General features: G+C 39.9%; 1 protein-coding gene across 1 annotated transcript in view; it reads right to left on the reverse strand.

The window, feature by feature from the left end:
- MLLT3 (myeloid/lymphoid or mixed-lineage leukemia (trithorax homolog, Drosophila); translocated to, 3) overlaps positions 1-23186 on the reverse strand; it is a 74680-nt gene that overhangs the window by 33885 nt on the left and 17609 nt on the right. Inside the window, exons 4-5 of the mRNA XM_009891521.1 lie at positions 13641-13760; positions 2833-3441 (exon numbers count right to left, since the gene is read on the reverse strand). Coding sequence (XP_009889823.1) covers positions 2833-3441; positions 13641-13760 — 729 coding nt within the window. The remainder of the gene's footprint in view (positions 1-2832; positions 3442-13640; positions 13761-23186) is intronic.

Below are 23186 nucleotides of genomic sequence, written 5' to 3' on the forward strand. Positions count from 1 at the left end.
CTCACAAAATTCTTAGCAAAGTTATTCATAATTTTATTACAACAATTCATACAGTACTAGGTTTGCACTATGTCATAAATGTAACTTAAACTAGAAAAAATGCACTTGACTCCGAGTTAATATTTTTGTGGTATCCTAACAATTTTCTTTTAGGTACTGATTTGTAATCTGATTTGTTATATCTAACCTGAATTTGCTGAATTGGGTTTTGTGGTTTTGCTTTTTTAAAGCCACTTTAGGAATAAATCCTGGATACTTTACCACCAAATATACTCCTAAATAATGACACATTCTTTTTTCATCAATGCTACGACACCCACCACTGTAACTGTACCAGACTAAGCAGTAGCATTTGACTAAATTTTAAGGCACTATTATTATGCCAGAACATGCCACTGAACCAGTGTCTTCCCAGCTTCAGGCAACTATGTTGGTTAGCATCATGAAGCATTAACAGACTGGTCCTGTACAGCAAAAGCATTATAGCGTTTTCACTTCCATTATTCTCTATGTAACATCGCAACTTTTCACTCCTTTTTTTTTTTCTTTATATGACTGTATTTATAGGATACACCCTTTATGGATCTACCTGTAAAATGTACCCCTTTTCCTGAAATGCTTAGAACCAACACATACAAAAAGATCAAACTATTTTTTCCAATATACAGAATTACCTCTATTATACTGCTCGGTTGCCTTTCATTAGGCTCCATGGTTAAAAGTAATGAAGTGTACAAGGAATGACTCTTTGTGCAATCTGTAGACACTCATTAACCAGGCTGCCCAGCTCTTTCTCCCGCAGCACTAATTACGGTGTGAATCCACAGGCATCTTACGGGATTATTCCAGGTTTTCTAGTGATCTTTTCTAAAACTAAGTCTATTATTGACTTTCTAAATAGTATCCAGTCACTGACTGGAGCCATACTCAGCCTGATTTATTAATGAGCACACTCCTAAAGTGGCAGACGTCCTTTTCACCCACACAAATGTGGACCACACTGGCCCTCCCGCTGAAGACCTATCTGTTCCATAATCCAGGACATCAGTGTTAAAATACACCAGAGCCCAGACCAGCTGAAGCTGCTTCTCTTTCAGAGGACTCCAGCAGTTTGCCCTCTCAGTAACACTTGCTCGCAGAACTAGAAAGCCCTGAATCTGCTTTTTTTGCTCTCATACAGAATTAAGGCACCCCTCAGGTCCTGCAGGTCAACTGCAGATGGATGATGCACAGCAGTGCAAGTGGATTTGTGTTATCCTACGGAAAACACAAGGGTGTACCCATTATACCATTGGTAAAGGGCGAGAGGCTGCAAGAAAAAAGAGAGAAACACATGTCAACAATTAAAAAGTACTGGTTTTCAGCACCTATCCATATCCTCCACGTATCAGTTATCTGCAAGCTGCTATGCAGCACACACCTCTGTAGTGCCTGCATTTGTAAAATTCCAGTTGTTCTTCTCAATTCTCTTGTCTTTGAAGAGAAACGGAGAACTGCTGCTGCCAGTAAAAGCACATGTGCCACTATATAGCACCTATTTGAATGAACAGTAAATCTGAAACCAAATCTATGCTAATTAGCTGCCTATACTAAGGGTAGGTAATGAGTCTTAAGGGTACTGACATAAATTAAAATAGAAGATTCAGTTTCTTTTGAAGATGTTAAAAATTAATTCACAACAAGGCTGACAAGTATGAATGTTTTCAGTTTAAAGACAAATTCATAAGTCCTAAGCCAAAATGAGAATGCCACCCCAACCACAGCATCACCTGTGCCGTGCTGTAAAGTGGAGCCTGTCTTATTCCAGACCTTCTAAATTTTATAGCCTTTGCGTGCCCTAAGGGACTAGTCATTAAAAGGTCACTTCAGAAATAAATTACTTTCTCCCTCGTGGCAAGTTTCTATGAAGTGAAAATCTAATGTTGACACCTCCCCACAGCAGGGTATTTATTGTCTGTTCCAGAGATGGCATGCAGGGCTAAGAATCTCATGATAATAACAGAGGCGCACAACAGAAAACAGAAAAGAGAGAGAATTGAACAGGAATGGTTGGGAAGACTTCCTTGCTACCATGCACACTACCTCTAGCCATAAGCATAAATAAAGGCAAACAAGCCTTCTCTTCCCACCCCTCTCCTTCTCTACTTATCTCTCTATAAAAGATGCTTCTCAAGACTGAAGCCTGTTAGGAGAATGATTAAAATCCTGATCATCAAGAACAAATTACGCTTGAAACAGATGAGCAGGCATGGTAGACAAATATTTGCAGGAAACCAAGGTTCCATAAAAACAGTCTTTATTCTTGGGTAAGCCTGTTACTTTGGATAAATTCTCCACATCAGAGTGAGGATTTTAGGAACTCCTCCTGTTCCTTCACAAAACTGGCATCATTCACAGAACTGCCCTTTTTAGCAGAAAAATAACAAACAACACTCTGGTTTACTGGTAACCCTTTTCTGGATTTACCAAATTCGCTAACACCTGAACAGAAAGACTTAGGGTGTGAAATAGAAGCATTTAAATCTATTTCCTTTTCTCTCACAAGAAGCATGAAATTCAGAAGAACAAGATCAAAAGAGCAATATTATTTACAGCCATCTCCCACATGCTCATTCATCATAACATTGAGAGTTTTGTAATTTCAGTAGACTTGAATAGGCAATACAATTCAACTAGAACATGCATAAGTTTGAACAGCCAGCAGTCAACATCCTTCCATTTGAACAAACTGCCAGCAGACAGGAGAAAGGACAGGGAAAATATAAATATGGTGTACAATCCCACCAACTGAGAGTATTCAACACATATGAAGCAAAACCAAACACCACTTACTTCAGATTTGGAGGACATGTTTTCCTCCATGTCAGAATCATTGGTATCTACAATATCATCAAATGGTGGCAGAGTAGGTGTCTTCTTTTCCAGTGTATCATTTTCAATTTTGACTCTCCCCACCTTGACTTGAGATCTATCCTTTGCCTGTTTTTTGTCAGTTGAACAAGTAAGAATCAGCGGTGGAGCACTAGAAAAACTTCTAAACAATGATTCAGAGCCACTTTTTTTTCTTTTTTTTGCAGAAGGTTCATCAGAGTCCAGAAAAGAGGGCCTTTTTGTGGGAGTCTTCTTTTCTTGCTGCTGCCCACCTGTTATGGTAAGGATGGGGGTGTTTTCTGATTTTGGCTCCTTGGACATGGGTTTGGGTTCCTTGAAGGCCATCTTAGGAACTATTTTTTCATCCTTTAGTGGTTTGTTTTCTTTGGGTTTCTTAGAGGATTCTTTGGAAGATTTGCTGTGTTCCCTGGAAGGTTCTTTGAAGGCACTTTTATGTTCCTTTGAGTCTTTAGAAGTTTTTTCCTTGTGCTCCTTTATTAACTTGTGGCTCTTTGAAAAACTATTACTACTGCTGCTGCTGCTATTTGTGTTGAGAATCCTAGTTGGGTCCTGCAAAAAGGAGATGCAAAATTTTACTGAAGAGGAAAACGGAGGAGGAAAACGGAGGAGGAAAACGGAGGAGGAAAAAGGAGGAGGAAAAAGGAGGAGGAAAAAGGAGGAGGAAAAAGGAGGAGGAAAAAGGAGAAGGGCCCTTAAAGCCCCCAAAGGCAGACACAATATAGATACAGGATTCATATTGAAAACTTGGAACTGCAGGTTGAAAACCAGAAACTGCAAATACCTACATAAGTACAGCAACAGACCCTATAATTTTGGTCAACTTGTCTGTTACAAAGTGGTGGAAAGTGAACAGTTGCCCTTGCTTGTCAATATCTGCAAGACAATTTAGTTTTGGTCTTAAGAATTAGATATGTTTTTTAAGAAACATCATAAGATCTCATAAAGAGAGCTTAGAAAATGTTAACCAGGACCTTTAGCTATGAGAAATCCTTTATTAAGAAAGCTTTCTTCTTTATATTTATTGCTGCTGTCTCTGCTGAGTATTTCATTGCATTTTTTTAAACCCTTCTCACTGTTATGTGAGAAGGGTTTCTGTGAAGGTGATGACTCGGAGATCCTGTGGATGGGTGAAAGCAGAAAGAGCAAAGCTGTATCATTCCTCAATCAGTTGTTTCTTTGGTGGAATCTGAAAAGTCAAGGTGACAAGGGAAGTGGTGATCTGCAGCCAGAACCTGCAATAAGGGAACTGAACCAACTGGAAAGGGTTGTATGGGATCCTTTGTTCTGAGAATTAACACCCAGGAATTTTCAAAAGACAACTATAGCTCCAGCACTGCCCACTTTCACTGAAACTGCTAGCAGTGGGCACTCAGCATCCCCAAAATACCCAGTAGCCTAACCGCACTGTTATGAACACTAAACACCTATAGCACTCTCTCCAGAAATAAGCTTTGTTTTATACTACTTCAAATCTGCAAAGTGACATTTCAATTTACAGGAACCTATGGCCAACAAGTTTAGGTTCCTTACTTTCTTACAAGCTGACTACAAGCATTTCTATCTATATATTGCCTAGCACCTGAGAAACTTTTAGAAAGAAACGCTTCAGCAAATATATTGCATACACCCATTGATTTCCTTTCCCTTTACCTAGAACAGAGTTTTAAATGGTATAAAATGGAAAATACTAAAACCCTGAAAAAAAAAATCAAGCATGAAACCTAACACACTGTGAAATTTGTAAAAATCCTAACTCTACACTTCATTAACATGACCAACCTGAAGTAACACAAAAAAGAACCCATACTAATGCAGAAAATAAAAGTACGTGAAGTTTTATTCACGATGAAAAATGGTAAGACTGTTAGCCCATGAACCTAGGAAACCAACCCTTCTTGAAAGCAAAATATTCCCTAATTGCTGCATGTCATGCCAGTATTACACCCTCCAACTCCCAAATGAACTAACTCATGACTGGCAGAGCAGGAATAGCTTTAGGGAAATTATGTGGAATATACACTCTCAGTATGCCAAATATTCTCATGCTCACACCTTACTTGCTGGTAACTATACATCTTATAGCTCAAGAGTTTTTAATTACTCCTCCTTAGCACAAAAGGATGACAGTATTTATTAGAAATTGGAATATATTTAGTTAGGGGTGCCCCAATACAGACTTTTAGAATCACAGTTTTAATGAAATTCTTAGGTCGTAAGTGAGGATGATAAACAACACTTACAATAAAGTGTTATTTCAATATGATTTTTATGCAAAGACAGCATTATTGCAAATTAGGAACTACTGAAAAGGGTGCTACTCAGTATAAATATTACAAGTGCACTTCTGGGTTTGATTTTCAGTAATTTTGTTAGTTATTCATCCAAGTCCTTTGCAAGCTGCAGACCAAAGTGCAGCTCAAAATTCTCTCATCTGTGTAAGATTGAATATGCTTTCATCTGTATAAAATTGATGTATAAATCCCTAGCTCTGTTTTATTTTCCAGCAATACACACTTACCATTCTACAGTGCTAAGAACCTGCTTTTTTTTTTTTTTTTTGACCCTTGTATTGGTTTTGGCTGGGATAGAGTTAATTTTCTTCACAGTACCCAGTACGGGGCTAAGTTTTGGGTTTGTGCTGAAAACAGCGTTGATAGCACACTGATGTTTTAGCTGTTTCTGAGCAGTGTTCATACAGTGTTAAGTCCTTCTGTTTCTCATGCTGCCCTACGAGCGCGTTGGCTAGGGTTGCACAAAAGTTGGGAAGTGAGACAGCTGGAATGGCTGACCCCAACTAACCAGAGGAATATCCCACATGATATGACCTCATGCTCAGCAATAAAAGCTGGGGGAAGAAGGAGGAAGGAGAGGACATTTGGACTTAAGGTGTTTGTCTTCCTATGTAACCATTATGCGTGATGGAGCCCTGCTTCCCTGGAGACAGCTGAACACCTGCCTGCCCATGGGAAGCAGTGAATGAATTCCTTGTTTTGCTTTGCTTATGTGCGCGCCTTTTCCTTTACTTATTAAACTGTCTTTATCTCAGACCACAAGTTTTCTCACTTTTACCCTTCTGATCCTCTCCCCCATCCCACTGGGGGAGAGTGAGCGAGTGGCTGTGTGGGACTCAGCTGCTCTCCAGGGTTAAACCATGGATGGAGTATCTACAGCCCAGAGAGGTGGTAGATGCCCCATCCCTGGAAACATTCAAGGTCAGGCTGGACGGTGCTCTGAAGAAGATGTCCCTGCTCATTACAGGGGGGTTGGACTAGATGGCCTTTAAAGGTCCCTTCCAACCCAAACCATTCTATGATTCTAGATGTGCTATGTCTGGTTGTCTAACACCACCACAGATTTACAGAACTGCAGAGGGGAAAACATGTTTAGCTTTTCTTCCCCGTACTTAACCACCATTTTACCCACAACATAGGATGGGATAGCAGCAGTGTGCTGGAAACTGAAGGACCAAAGTAGGATGTAACCGCCTCAACCTCCACAGGGGCTGAATAATTTTAAAAATACAGTTGGTAGAACTGCTCTAAAAAACCCCACCCAATAAACCAAAGCAGAATTAGCCTGTTTAACAAAAGTTGTGTCAATAAGAGGAGAAATTAAGACTGAGAACACATCCACTTCTGTGCTCCCTGTTGGTAGACAGCCAACTACTCATGACTTGTCCAATCGGGATGCGTTAAACCATTATTTAATACTGTAGTAACCTGAACAGTTTACACATATCATGTTTGCAAAAAGAGCAGTATCTCCCTTCTTCCTCTGTAGCAACAGGTGGAAACAATTGACTAAAAATAATTACTTTGAACTGTTTTTCCCTTCCCGTTATCGTAACTAACTAGAGAAACACTGCATTTTCAGTGCTGCACAAATTATTCAGTTGTGCTTTTTTGTTCAGATGTTTCTTGCATCAGTACTGCAGATGTATTATATATTATTATATATAAAATATATACGTGTCAACATTAACAATGGGCAGAAGCATCAAAAATGAACAATATTATGATGACACCTGAATGTCTGAATGTAAGGCACTTCCTTGTTTCCTAGGCCAGTAATTAAAAAACAAAAAATAGGTATTAATCATTCCTTGAGATGTTTTACTTTAGTCAAAATTCCTTTCCTGGTGTTTTGTTTTGTTCTTTTTTTTTACATTAAAAAAACCAAAATAACTCCATACTTTGATGCAAGACCAGCCCCAAACGTTGACATATTAACTAATTATTAATGCTTTTATCTTCACATCTTGTTCTATCATGCCAGAGCTCTAACTGTTGCCCTTGGGAGGAATAAAATATGTGCCATTAATAAAATAGATGGAGTCCTTATGTTTCTTATTGGTCTCCTTACCACATATTTTAAATTGCTCCAAAAGGAGAGACTCGTTTTGGTAGTTTTCCAACAGATGAGAGCTGTGAAATGGGTCCTGGGGCACAGTAGTATTGAAACCAAAAGGAACTTGAGATCTTTATTGCCTTTTCAATTTTAAAACCAGACTTCCTTCCTCATTCTACAACATGGAAGCTGACGTTTTCATAGAAAACATAGTGCAAGTATATGATGTACTTATGATACATATATATATACACACCCCTGCAATGCTCTCTGAAGACTACTCATTCACTAGGACAGCCAACCCATTGCTTTTATATCTGCATTCATTCTCTAAATAAAAAAAGTATCTTTTCTTACTACCTAAATTTCTGCAAGGACCCTAACAGAAGCCAACAATGACTTAGAGAAAAAAGCAACAGGAACATAAAATGTGTAAGACAGAAAAAAAAACCCAAATATATTCACTGGTAAAATTATATCAAACCTAATAATGAATGTGGAAGGCTGGAAGGGGATGAAATGTGGCTAAATATTCCCATCACCTACAGAATAGATCTCACTGAAAATCAGAATGTACTTTCAATCAATTTTCTTATTTATCAAAATCTAACAGTGTGTTTAATTGGTTTTTTTCCTTCCCACCTTAAGAAGTGTTGCAATGAATAAGACTGAATGATGTATTTCTGCTAAGAGGGACAAGTGAAACAGTCTTCTCTCAAGTTCATATGTAAAATGGAGATTGTGGGGTTTTGACAGATAAGATATTTACACATATTGTTGTTTAGGCTGAACTGGCCACAGGGGATGTGGGACACCCCAGATGGGACAGACAGATGCACTACCCATCTTTCTTCAAAGAGAGAGGCAGAGGAGGCAAAAAGAGACCTATGAGTTTAGAAGGAACTAAACTGCTTTAATGACGTATTAAGAATAAAATAACAAGGAAATAACAAAACATCTGCAAAACCGTATCAAGCTCCCAGGATGACAATCACATCACTGGCTGGCACTGGGGAAGTCCCAGGCTGGACTCAGTGATGGATGGGAACTGGATTCCGGATCTGCATTCAGGATCAGGATCACAGGCGTTAACCAGCGTCCACCTCTGACGTCAGCCATTGAAAAAAGAGGGCTGAGCCTCTGATCCCTCAGCGTTCATACGGAGCATGAGGCAGATGGGATGGAATACCCTGTTGGTCAGTTTTGCATCACCTGTCCTGTCCGCTCCTCCCCACAGGTGGGACCCCTCTACGCTTTTCCTCTTCCGACCCTCCAACGGGGTAAATAACCGAGTTATCTGCCCTTGGGTGTTATAGCAATAAGTATAAGCGAGAGCCTCTCTGCATACCATGCCTGGGCATCAGCTATAAACATAGGTCTTGCCACTCTGAGAGCAAACAGTGTCTGCACAATATGCTGTTAATTTCAGTAGTTAGAAGAGGCCCAGCTAAGAAGCAAAGTTACTGAACAAAACTGGTCCTGTTTTACCTCAAACCAGGACAACACACCATAGCTTACATTTGTGTATTCATCAAATATTGAAGCAACCCAAGTAAATGTTAGACTTTGATACATTGCACAACAAACATCGAAAGAATAATAGAGGATTATATGAATGTTAAAATAACTGCAGATGTTTTCTTCTCTTAGGCCAAGTAACACCATGTATGTATAGCACTTCAAGGTACATAGCTCCTTTCATAAAGGAGAACCAACAGGTCTTTAAAAATAATTATTTTAAAAAGCACGATAAAAATCTAAGGTTTTACCAACAGACAAAAACTGTGCTACTGTGACTGCTGCACTCAAGTCCTCCTCAGATTTTGGCTAACATAGCTCATGCTAAGGCCTGATGTACACTGGGAGCAGGGAGAGCACCACTAGTCAGGACAGGCAGCCAGAAAGAGCTAAAGGGCCATTATGCAGCCATGATCACCTGCAAATTGTTGTCTCCTCCTGCCATCATCTTTGTCTGGCAGTTTCATCAGAATCTGCTAACTTATGGAAATGATATAAAACAAGCCTCCAAGCTGGAAGGTATACAAAATCATCTTACAAAAAAAAAAAAGCTTTTGAAGAGGACTCATCAGCAGCTGGACTGTGTGATAAAGGGGATGCCCACAGGGTGACACAGGAGGAAGGACGAGCACTCTCACTGTTGGCAAAGTAACTAATTTTTTTTTTTTTTTTCTCCTAAATGCATGGATTAAGAGTTACGGGTTATAAATTATGAAACCGTATGACTTGAGTGGTGAATAAGTGAATTCATGAGATAAACTAGTCTGGGCAAGGGGGACTGAGCCCTGTTTGTCATGTGTTTGCTGTATTTCTTAATGAGCTCATGAAATAAAGTTTAAATCACTGAGTACATGCTTCTGTAAATTTGAGAAATCCAAACGGACCATGACAGCCGCTCAACAGGTAACACATTTGCAGATTAAAACAATTCCGTAACTAGAAGGCAAAAAATGGTGTTGAACTCTCTGTATGTGTTGCATGGTCGGATTCTGACTTCATAGCACAACAAGTAATTCCCAAGTTGGTTGAACCTGAGTTTGAATAAGCAATATCTTCTGGAAATCATTTCAAACCTCTCCAGTTGCTGACAGACATTAGGAACCAAATTAGCAAATGAAGCAGTTGCGAGGAGGGATGGGTGGTTCATTACATTTTACAGAGTCACTAAACTGAGCACATTGGCATGGCCATGCCAGTCTATTGTACTCTGAGTTTAGTCTACAAATTTAAGATTAGTGATCATAAAAGCATGCATTATTTTCATTTGTAATTTCTTCAAGTGTTATGCCTATTGAAATAATGTGTCTATCTTAAGCCAATGGACTGGAATTAGTCTCAAATATGCCTTCTGCTCTTGAGAGCAAAAGACAAGAAAGATATCGAAAAAGAATTACTTGCTTAAAGAAATTCCGATTTCTGTTGAATACAAATTTGTTTATTATTGAATAAAAATACTAACTGATTTGGGGAAGAAAAAAAACCAAAACCAAAACAAAACCAGAACATTTTGAAAGCCTCCACAAATACTGTGGTATTCTTCCACTTGCTAGCTGTATGTTGGAGTTGAATTTACTTGCTGCTAGTTCTACTTACAGATTATTACTGTATCACACACTTCAACTTGTCCAGCCCACCAAACTGTTATGACCAATGACATCAGGAGAATTAGAAGCAGATGGAGAATTACAAGGTTCACTGGTTTGACAAAGCCAAAAAGGGCTGCATAAAGCGTTAGTTTTCTGGTGACACAGGGGAATAAGAGCTTTTGGTTTTTAGTTTATGAAGTAAACCTCATTTCACTGCAGCTGACACAAAACTCATTCCAAAAGACATAATCTTCTGAACAAAACTAATCAAGCTGTTTTGCTGTATTCTGTGCATGTAGTATTTACATAATACAAACAGGCACAGTAATACAACTGATTTAAAAGCAACACAAGTATCTGTAGCTAGCCTGCAGCTATTTCTATATTCTGAAAAATTGCATCAAGTAAGGTTTCATGCATTTCTGCCTGTCCTCTGTATTTCCAAGGCTAAAGCTTTGTTTTAGAATCACAATACTATGGGTCACTAATATCATCTCCATAAAATGAAATACAGGATCATGGAACTTCAGAAATACAAACTTCTGTATTTTTAATACATATTTCAAAAGAGGATGTGACAGAAAGCAAACTGACAGTTCTCTCTTACTGCATACTGCATTGTATTTTTTATAAGGGAATGCTAAACCAACAATACCAGTTTGTTGCTCTGGTTTTACTATCTTGACTGCAATTCTCCTCTAACCAAAAAAGTCTGTGTGGTGCTTTGTAATGGTACATGGGTAAGCAAATATTCTTTGGTTCTGGTTTTCCATACCCAGAGTTTACAACTGACCTCCAAGTTTGCTTTGGTATTCACAGACACAAAACAAACCAAAACCAATCCAAGCACATCAAAGCGCTATTGCAGCAGAAAAATCCCCATATCATTCAGTACAGATACCTGGAGTACATGCACCCACAGCGTACAGACAACTTACACCAAGATCTTTCTACAGCTCCTATTCTAGAGGCATATCTAAGTGAAATTTGGACATTGAAGTTGTTCCATCACTAGGGTTATACCAAATTACAAATATCAATTTACATGTTGGCTGGAACTGTCCTGCCCACCAGCCAAAACAAAAACCCTGATGACAAAAATGGAAGGGTTCTCAGCTCCCAGGATCTGTAATAAAACCCCACACTTTTTTATTATATTAAAACCAGTTTCCACTTCTCAAAAACAGCTGATGATCCTCAGTAAGGCAGATATTTACAACTCACTCTTTATGAGATACAAGAACAGTTGCTCATTACTGTGTGTTTTAAGTTGGACAGGGGGAGACAAAGATTGCGGGGGGAAGAGAAAAACTGAATATTCACACGGACAGTTCACTGATGTAACTCCTCTTCCCACTATCAAAAACTCCAGTGAACTGCATACAAAGTTGAAAAAATAATAATTTCAAATAGACAGCATTGCTGCTGAACATCCCTATTTTGAAACCAAACAGTTAAAAAACATTCCTGGGTAACAATTTTACAAATATTGAATACAATTCTGAGATGTGATGCACATCTAACCTCCTACTGACTGCTGTAACTTCCTGCTATGGGTCAAACTCACCGCAGGTGGTTGGGTTACTTCAGCAAAAATGAAAGATTTCGAATCTTCATTTATAAGGAGAAACACAGCAAACATGCAACACTGCCTTCACCCTGGTTCACCCCAACCACACTCCACACTTGTCAAGTTTCTACACCAGATAGAAGTTAATTGTCCGAATACAGTTCAGAAAATGACATCCCAGGTTAGCATTTGCTTATGAAAGAATTTACGCTGGAGATTCAACACTTACCATGGTGTACAGTTACTAGGTGGAGCATTAGTGCAGGACTTGGTATCATGTCTGTACTTCTGCAGTTGTTTGGGTTGCTTATTTATGCCAAGCCTCAGTATGACTACTCTGGCATGCAATACAAGACATGGGTGAATCAACATTACAGCTGAATCCAAACAAGTGCTTGGAAACAACTTTAGAGAGTTACCCAACCTCACAAGAGTCCCTATTACGGATTGTAAAGCGTCGAAGTAGCTCATCTTCAGTATCTGAGTAGATGGAGATGCGTCCTAGTCTAAGCAGTCAGACAGTTATCTTCACTTCAGGATAGCCAGGTGCCTTCCTTTTAGGCTTTAAGCAGTCATTTTAGCATGCGAAAGTAAGCGCCTTCAGTCTAATCCTCAGATTCAATTACCTCAGCTGCTCATTAGGAAAATAAAAATAACCACACATCCATATATCCTTTAAACGTTGCAAAAAGACCCGCATTAAAGATTGTGAGGCACTCAGGTACAAGGCAAACCAGGCAGGAACATGTCAAATAACTTTTCCCCCCTCTATAAATCCCTACCGTTGTGATACATTCTTATCAATGGACACACTTAGCCATATCGTTAGTTCTTACAAGATACAAATTTGGCACAGCTAAAGAACATGAAAGTTACTGATAAAAATGGGTATTACCCCTTGCAGTACGTGCACTGCAAGATTAAATAACATATTTCAAATTGACAAGATGCTAAGAAAGAAAATCAAAACCCAAGCAATTTAACAGAATGGAGAAAAGGCGTATATGTTAATTAATTTACAAAGCAAGTCATTGTGTTGCATTTCTTATTTGAACAAATAACAAGATGCTTTTTATTCTCCCATATTATTAATTCATATTGTCAAACTGAAGAAATTATCTGCTGCTTTGGAAAGCTGCATTTGTATTACTCAAAATGTTCATTGGACTAAACGTATTCACCATGTTCTGGGTTGGGGATTCAGTTTGATGTCTTAGAGACCGATGACATGTTGCTGTCTTTGAAACACCTAGTAAAGAATTAACCCCTGAAATTTAAATAAAATTAAAAATCCTAAAGAACACAATGTCAAGTTTCACTCTACTCAATTATCTTAAGAAGTATTCAAAAATACTTAATAAATTAAACCATTATCATAGGATTTTCTTGTTCTTTACATTTCTGTAGATCGCACTTCCATCACCAGAGTCCCCCAATACTACAACAGACGATTAGAATTCCTTCTGAAAAATGAGGAAAACAATTGTGCATGTACAAAACCCAGAAAAGCAGTACCTTCATTGGCATCTGTTCTCATGACCATCCTTGTTCTGCATTGTTTTCATGTGGTGAACAGTACGTTCACAACCAAGAAATGTCAAGACCTATTGTCACTGAACTATGTCATGAGACTGCAAAAATGCCCAGAAATATGTTTTTTTTTCTCAAGTATATTCCCAGGGAAAGCATCACTGGCTTAAGTATCTTCTAGCAAAGTTAAGTCTCACCTTTGGCCCATGAGATGATTTCTTCTTCACTTCAGAAAAAGACAGGGAGTTACTGGAAAGGTTGGGGAGATGAAGGCTCTGTCCTGAAGAGAACGATGTGCCATCTGGCATTACCATGATCTGTTATAAGAGGGAAAGCCTATTAGTCAAACATTACCAATACAGTCAGTCTCATCTGCCTAAGGAACTAGCAAATTGCATTGGTAGCAGAATAAAACTTCTCCAACAAACAGTATCCATGTTTCTTCTCAACAGGGGATGGGTTAATGAAAACACACTGCCGTCCTTTATTTAATGAGAAAATCACATCTTTCCATTTCCATCCAAATACAATGCAAGCCCCTCAGAAAATGCTATAGCTTGTTCTATTATGGCTGCTTGCATGCCATGGCACTTGAGTCCTTAACACACATTTTCTTGTCCTGAGTAATGTCTAGTACACTTGAAAGTTCATCCCACCTGAAGTAAAAGGTTCTGAAGGTTGCTGACATCCCATAAATATGTATGTGCAGCAGTCTTCGCTTTCCACCCAAGTGTTGTGAAGGAAGACTCTAATGGGTACAGGTGGCAAGGTTTGGGTGGCGGGGGTGGCCTCTGTGAGGAGAGGCCAGGGAATCCTCCGTAATGGATACAGCTGGATCCAGACGGCTCTAACAGACCCACTGCTGGATGTGTCTGAGCCCCTTATAGAATCACAGAATGGTTAGAGTTGGAAGGGACCTTAATGATCATCTAGTTCCAACCTCTCAGGCAAGATGGTGATGCCTCACAGAAAACAGGTTAAGAAAGGGCACAGGCAGAGGAGGTGAAAAAAAAAAAAAAAAAAGTGTGAGAAACTGCATTGTGAACACCAAGGTCAAACAAAGAGGGGAAGAGGTGCTCCATGGGCTGGAAAAAGCATTTTCCTGCAGCCCATGGAGAGGCCCCATGCTGGAGCAGTTCCTGAAGGACTGCTCCCACAGAGAGGCCCCATGCTGGAGCAGGGGGAAAGTATGAGGACAGTGGAGTGGCGAAGAGGAGCTGTTAGGGATTGATCTCATTTCCCATCCCCCTGCACCACTCAGGGAGGTGGAGGAGATAGACAAGTCCTGAATGAAGGAGGGAAGCTGAGCATGGGAAGGTGGTGTCGAGGGGTGGTGGTGTTTTCCTTTTCTTTTTTTTTGTTGTTTCTCGTTACCCAAATCTATTTTAATTTGCAATAAATTAGATTAATTTTCCTCAAGCTGAGTCTGCTTTGCCCATGAACTTAACTGGTAAGCAATCTTCCTGTCCTTATCTTGACCCATGAGCTTTCTCATCCTATCTTCTGCCACTGCCATGTTGATGAAGCGGCTGGGTGGACGTTCAGCCCTTAGCCAAGCCCTTAACCCACCACAAAGACACACTGTAAAACCAGCCTAAGGTTTTAATGTAAAAGCAGTACAGCTCTAACTTCAACTTCTAACTTCATGCTTTATCTGGAGTAGACTAAACTGGATGGCTGGTGAGCAAGCGGTGTTTTTGCTATAACAAGGGTCTAGTTCTCTTTCTTGATTTTAAAAACTCGTAAGTACAAACCGATAACTCCAAGAGACCATGGATAAATCAACCGTCACAGAGCAGTTACCAGACATGTAAAGATACATGTCTTCCATCAGAGAGAAACTCAGCTAGGTCCTGTCTTCTGCTCTAGTACTGCTGTGCCTGGATTTTACTGCTTCTTAGCACAGTTACTCATTTATCTATTTTTTCAAAACCCTAAGTTCCAGGGATAGCTTACCTGCTGTCTGACAAGCCCTGCAAAGCTGAAGAGAGGTTGCAGAGCTCTGCACCTGCAAGGAAACATCTCTCTTTCCACTGGCTCCCATGCACAAAATCACACTTGGCTTTGTGGATGGCCTGTGTGGTTACCTTTGCCTCTTCACGTGACCAAAACACCCTCTGAAATTGGGGACAGGGAGAGACCCTCATGCCTCATGCACATTACATTAAAGGAGGAATGGGAAGTGCAAAATGGGGACATCTAGGATTGGAGATATGTATACTTCATATTTTACCTCTCCAAGTCAAGATGGTACTCACTGCCTATAGCTTCAAGACAGGATTTCAAATTTTTTAAAAAATTTTATTTAAACACCACCCCAAATGAATCTTGTTGCAGACACATTTGTTGAAAAGATCATGTGGTAGCCTGGGGACATGTCTAGGTAATAAAGATTATTTTTATCGGTCTGTAAGTTGAGCATTACCTTCCAACACTGCTGCTAGAATCCAAAGGTGGAGGAAGGCAATCAAGTTGCTCTCAACATACTGTTCTCCAAACATCTTGTGAATTAGGATTCGACACAGGGCACGTAACAAATTTTCTCCCCAATTCCTCATTTCCATTTATCAGATGCCTAAACCAGAGCCTGTCAGGAGCCAGAACTCTCAAAAGACACCTGGCCAAAAGCAATGTTGTCCTTCTCGTAATCATGGTAAGGTCAATAGCAATTAGCTATTGTGAATCACAGTAAGTGGCTTCATTTCACCTGACAAATACTTTTTAACCCCAGCTTGCCAAGGGTTTTTGTTGAATTCAGTCCAGCTGAATACAAGAGAAGGCACAAGCTTACAAAGAACTATCAGCAACAAGGACAAGGAAAAGCTGTATCCACACGTGCGTACCATAAACCTGTACAACAGATAGAGAAAAGGCATGTCTCTATCATTATTTCCTCTCACAGACTAAGTCAAATGGGTGGTTAAAGAAGATTGTTCTCCTTTAAATTAAACTCAATGCAATGTTTTAAACCCACAAACATCATAGAAATATACAATTGCATTGAAATCAAACCACCTTTCAGGAAAAGTACACATAAGGTTACCCACTAATTACAGAGTTGAAGCAGGTATTTTATTAACACGGAGTATTTTTTTTCATACACTCATATGACAGAAGTCCATGTGGAAGAAAAATATAGTCAGGAGGATCAGGGTTTGCCCTACCTTGAAATTATAAGCGAAGAAACAAAAAATTCTGCCAAGGATTCTTTCTCCTAGGGTTGGAAGCTGACATTTTCTCCCTGAAGCATAAAAGTCTGACTCACTAAAATAAATTGAGGTTCAACCACTGCACAAATTTTCTTTTTAAAATTCAGAAACATTCCAGTTTAGAAATATTTATATATTCATTATTATACGCAGATATTCTTAGAAAGCTGACATTTTTTAAAAGTGTATGTACTTCTGAGGTATCTGTTTCTGGGCAAGTATTTGGACCATTAACATTCTCAGTATTACAGCCTCTGTGTTTAGAAACAGGATGACTGTCTACAGAAAGATCTACAGGGCTGGGATGAACAGCATTAGTCTGGCAGCTTTGACAAATCTAGTTCACACAGAGAGAAAATAAATCCCATACAGTTTTTAGAAGACAAAATCTGGACATTCCAAAATTTGAGCCCCAAAAATTTTAGTGTATTGAATCCTGCAGCCTGTTACTTCATTACAAACCCTATGAAAAAAGGCAATTATAGATTCAAAATTTTAATGTGATTAACAATGTATTCAGTAAGACAGAACTTCAGTTCAGACTACAGACTTCACTCCCTGTAAAGATGACAAAAGACCAAGAAAATCTAATGTAAAATTAACTTTTTGCCCCAATGATAAAAAACACACCTCTGTGTTCCAAACTGATCTCTGTCAGAAAAAGGACATGGTCCTCATGAAAGTTCCCTATATCAGAAAAAAAAAAAAAATATCACTTGCCTTCTCCTCCCTCTCAAAGAATAAAGTTAATATTAACATTAAGTAACCCTTCAGGAACCCTTCCAAAAAGTTTCTTTTCTTTGCCGAGATTATCAACATATAAACCCCTATACTACAAACACTTTTTGGAATTGAGATGCATTTATTTCCCTTTTGGCTATATTTAGGAAAGAGACAGCAATACATCCACTTTAAGTACTACTACTAGAAGAGCTCAGCTGACAATTACAGCAACTTCTGCAGTGGGTAACTGCCCTTTGTCCTTCCATTAGTCAAATGCAGAAACACACAGCCTGGTAGATGTACTTCAACCAGCTTTCAGAGCAAGTCCCTACTTTTACATTGTCACTATCACACTAGAGGCACATCCTGTTTATCTCTGTGTGTGTGTGCACACGTGTATATGTATACAGCTATATTAAGTCAAGGCTACACAAAAGAAGCAAAAGGTGGGAATGAGGATATCACAGCAAGCCACTAATTCTGCTGCAAGAATGCAAGCTTATCAAAAGCATAGCAAGAGTTCTCCAGTACAGCCATGCTATGCATACTTGTTTTACTCATTTCCTCCTTTCTGCACTATAAGTTTCCTGCTAGCTTACAGCTGCAAAGAAGAGTACACTTCAATAGGTTGAGGACATGCCACAGCCCATGCTTAATCCAGGCACACAAGATCACCTGCACCTGGTACTTCTCTGCTCCCATAATGAATTACTTCGGTGACAAAACACAGGAACATTATTAATTCCTCTCCTCAGCCCCTTCCACAAGTCAACGGCTCAGTGGGATCGGACAAGCTGGTGGAATAAGACACCAGTACTACTGTTAATGAAGCAAGGCAAGATAACAGCTAGACTTTAAACAAAGATGTAGCTTGACTGTATTTAAGCAGAGCGGAGGTCTGGCTAATCTCACTGTCTTTGATGTGTTCAACGGTGACAGTAATAGGCCATGTAAAAGTAGGGAGTTAGATATGCTTGTTCACAAACATTAAAGTGTTTTTAAAAAGAGTTGGGTGGATTGGAGTATCTGGTTCTGGATAAGCATTAGGAACAAGACCAAGAGAAAACAGTTAGTTTCACACTTTAATATCAGGGTAAAAATGATACGGAAATTACAGAACAGATTTCACTAAGAAACATGTCAAGGGAGGTGACTGTCGCACTCTACACTGCACTGGTGTGGCTCCACCTCAAGTACTGTGTGCATTTTGGGGCACCTTAATATGAGAAGGACATCAGACTATTACAGTGTGTCCAGAGAAGGGCAACCAAGATGTGAAAGGCCTCGAGGGCAAGAATTCCAAGGAGCAGCTGAGGTCACTTGGCCTGTTCAGCTTAGAGAAGAGAAGGCTGAGGGGTGCCCTCATTGCAGTCTACAGCTTCCTCAAGGGGGACAGCAGAGGGGGAGGTGCTGATCTCTGTCTGGTGACCAATGATGGGACATGAGGGAATGGAATGAAGCTGCATCGGGGGATGTTCAGATTGGACATTAGAAAAAGGTTCTCCACTGACAGGGTGGTTGGCCACTGGAACAGCCTCCCCAGGAAAGCAGTCAGAGCACCAAGCCAGTCAGAGTTCAAGGAGCATCTGAATGATGCTCTTAGTCATATGGTTTAGTTTTTTTAGGTACTCCTCTGAGAAGCAGGGAGTTGGACTCGATCTTTACGGGTCCCTTCCAACTTGAGATATTCTATGATTCTGTGTATCGATGTTGCTGGTTTTTGTTTTGTTTTGTTTAAAATTCAATTAAAAAAATATTTATTTTAACTTTCACCTGTTGCTGGGAACTTCATAATCCTCATGAAGGGAAATTCTTTGCACCCATAGGAAGCAGCTAGTATTACATGATATGAATGACAACAATAAATGCTTCTAAAAACAGACAGGCCATAAGCAGAAGGCTAAAGAAAGCGTGGGCCCACTGTTCAATGGTGCAAGAGACCTCATGACAAAGAACTTGGTTTATGCGCTCAATGTTGTTTTAGCCTCTGTTTTCATTAGTAAGATCTTGTTTCCTCAGGCCTCCAAGGTACCTGAGCATCCTCACAGAGATTGTGGCTGAGAGTCAGTGCCCATAAGATAGGAGGATTGAGTTGGGGTGCACTTCTTCCACAAGGACACTCAGGTTCATGACACTAGACTGGATGCAAGCAGAGGTACTGAAGGAGCTGGTAAGTACCACTGCAAGGCAGCTGTCAATACATATATATATATATAGAGAGAGAGAGAGAGAGAGATCGAGCTCTCTCTCCTCCCAGCTACATACACACACACACACACACACGCACACACACACACATCATCTTCAAAAGGTTGTGATGATCAGGGAAGGTTCCTGATGACTAGAGAAAGGTAAACATTACACTCATCTTCAAGAAGGCAGATGCAGGGAACAAGAGTCCCATCCATCTCAGTTCAGTCCCTGGGAAGAAGACGGAGAAAATCCTCCTGGAAGCCACCTCCAGCCCCTGGTGGGACAAGAATGTGACTGACAGCAGCCAGCGTAGGTTTACTAAGAAGAATCCTGCCCAACTTACAGCCAGATCTATGGACTAGATAAATACATAATGAGATGGGTGGGGAACTATCTGGACTGCTGGACTGAAATGGTTCTCTTCATCTGTATGAGGTCCAGCTAGATGCCAGTGACTACCGGTGTCCCTCCAGGATCAATACTTACTCCAAATTTGATGTGTTGATTAGCAATTCAGTGGGATCGAGTGAACTCTCTACAAGTTCACAGATGATACACAGATAACTATTTTTCAGAGATACCTTGTGCTGTCCAGGAGAAGCTCCACCATACAAACATGACTACTGGGTTAGAAGATGTTCCAGGAAGAGAAGAAGAAAGATTAGATGAGCTGTTCCAGAAGGCATACAGAAACTCCACCAGCAGGTGAGGTGAACTCTCATGAAAGGCAGCCCGCAATGTAATGAAGATGGAGAGATAGTGCTGACATTGCAGAGATCGCCAGTCAAGACCAAGAGAAGAAAGACCAAAAGCAGCACTGATTAATGGAATAACTGCTTGATGGGACTGGACATCAGTTTTTCCGTCTCCTGCTCCAAAGCTCATCTGCTCCAATGACACCAAAGACTGCAGTTAGTGGACAGATTTATTTTAATAATGCACATCAGAGATGCAAGGAGCCACACCCCATCTCACTTTCTCTGTGAAAGGAAAACAGGAGCATCACTGTGGGCAGCTACTTAACACACAATACTAAACTTGCACAAAAGAAAATTACCTTTCTTAATTTTGCTTTCTTCTGGTTTACAATGTAACTGTGAGGTTTCCCACACCACCACTAGTAAGCCATTCTATACAAGTTCTAGCTCAACACAGGGAAGAGATGATAACATCAAAATAAGGTTTACCGAGATCTCATCCTCATAATGTATCAAAGAAAAGTTTATGAGGACTAGGCAAGACTAAATCTTACTGGAGCATACAAATATCACATGGAATATCATGCTGGTATTATTTACTATGGTAAACAACTCCTACCACAGAGCAAAAGTACAAGTGTACATAAGCTATCTTTTAGTTTCATTGCTGTAACGGACAGATGTACTCCCAATAATACTCTCACAAGTCCACCCCTAAGAAAAAACAAAAACCAAAACCCAAACAAACCAAGTGGGTAGAGGAAACCCATTGGTATTCACATTATTGGGTAGGAATGATCCTACCTGCTCCATCAACCTGAAGTGATGTCTTGGTTTGGGCCATACTGGCCAATGAAAATGAAGTCTCCATAATCCCTGAGCTGTGGGCACTTTCTAAGGGCATTCCAATTTGCTACTCAGGACAACTGAGCGCTTATGGAATGAAAAATTGCCATGTATTTAATTTATGTACTGACATGCACTGTTGAACAAAGGAAGGGATCAGGAAACGACAACTGTGCACCTCCATTTACCTTAATATAAGCGGGAACCTTTTTCCGCTTTCCCTTTTCCAGCAATTTGAGAAAAATTCTGGAATTGTAATACCTATACATAAACCTACTAACAACTGATTCAGAAGTCTCCTTACAAAAAACTGAACTGTCAAAGACAACACTTATCTACCAACATGTGTTTGGCAGCTTGGAGTAACCCAAGTACTCAACAAGAACCACCCACTTTAAAAACACAAAACTTGGCTTTTCAGATCCGAGTACAGAAAGCATGACGAACAGCCTCAAAACATTCCATGGAAGCTGTTTTTCTCTTATTGCCATTTTTTACAAATGCACATCATGCCACCTCTGATGCATAAGAGTCATAGATCTACCACCCCACACAGATACCTAGATAGATACACAGTTAGAAACTGCAGGAGTTTTCACCATTGCTCCACATCAACACAATCTCCTTATTAAGGTACATGAGAGCTTCTGCAGGGGAATGAACCACTATCAAAGCTGTTGTCTGTATCCTACTTTTTCAGTTTCCTGAAAGGAGGCCATCAACAAAGCTGGAATAATCTTGCCTCAAGCAGATCCATACAAACTACCTGATGTAGTTTCATTTACGGAGCAGGTAATCTAAGAACACCTTCATACAGCAGCTTCAGAACAGGCTGGTGAGCTTCCAGACAATGTGCCGCAGCAAAATTCAAACAGTAGTTTCAGTAAGACCTAGGAGATAGATGTTAGAATTTGGGGAAAAAATAAACCATTACTATAATGTTTCTGCAGACCTGCAGATGAATTATAGTCATTGTGCACCAGTATTAGACAAATTTACTTCTTTGTGTGGTCCTGGGCTGCCGTACCCCATGTCGTTTTACAGTGAAGAACAAGTTCATTCACCACTGAAAGCGCTAAGAGTAGCAACAGAAATCCAGTTGTCCTGAACAACTATTATTCCTATTTAAACCAAAAACCTCACAAGGGAATAGAAAACCTTTTAGAATTCTTTTAAGTTATTTGCCTGAAAGTAAAGTAACATATAGTTTAAGAAAATTAAATTACTTCATTATGAAAAGCACAAGATTAAACATAATCCCTTCCCTAGAGCAGCATTATACCTAAGGTCTGCTCTGGGTAGAAGCCAACTATTCCAACCGACACAGAGGAACTGCAAGGAAAGAGGGAGGATAGAGAAAAGAGGGAAATCTCCATGATTTCATCTTCGTTATAGGGATTAGGAACATATGTTTTAGAACAAGCATTATGCAGGCATCTCAAGTGACCGAAAAGACATTTCTCAACTGTTAAACAGTAAGAACACAAAGATTTGAAAAAAACTCAAACAACCAAACACAGTGTTTTATGGCAAAACCTGAACTTCTATGTTGATACTTTTTTCTAAAAATTGCACACCTCTCAGAATTCTTCTTTTCTCTCTTGGCTCAGTAATAGATCAGATGCCTTCAAGGAAAGAGTAGCCTTGCTACAAAAGCAGAGCTGTTTGTATTTCCAAATTAATTTTACAGAAAGCACACAAAAGGACACCTCTGTTGCTAAAAAGAATCATTACTACTTTAAAAGTGACCTATTCCTTGTATCTTCTAAATCTGAAACCTCAAACTGTATTATTAATAGTGTCGTGGTTTGACCTCAGCCAGCAACAAAGAACCACGCAGCCGCTCATGCAACTCCCACAGCTGTGGAAAAAGAAATCATCAGGGTAAAACTCCTGGGTTAAAATAATGCAATTTAACAGAACAGCAAAAGGAAAGATGAAAACCACCCCCAAATGGCGACTACTCTCCTCGCCCCGGCTAGCTCCTCTTATACCTCGGGCATGGGTCATGTGGGATGGAATACCTGCCCCCTGCCGGCTCCGGGGGAGATTAACCCCATCCCTGCCGGAACCA

Source organism: Charadrius vociferus, unplaced genomic scaffold, assembly GCF_000708025.1.
Source record: "Charadrius vociferus isolate BGI_N301 unplaced genomic scaffold, ASM70802v2 scaffold198, whole genome shotgun sequence".
In the NCBI taxonomy this organism is placed as follows: domain Eukaryota; kingdom Metazoa; phylum Chordata; class Aves; order Charadriiformes; family Charadriidae; genus Charadrius; species Charadrius vociferus.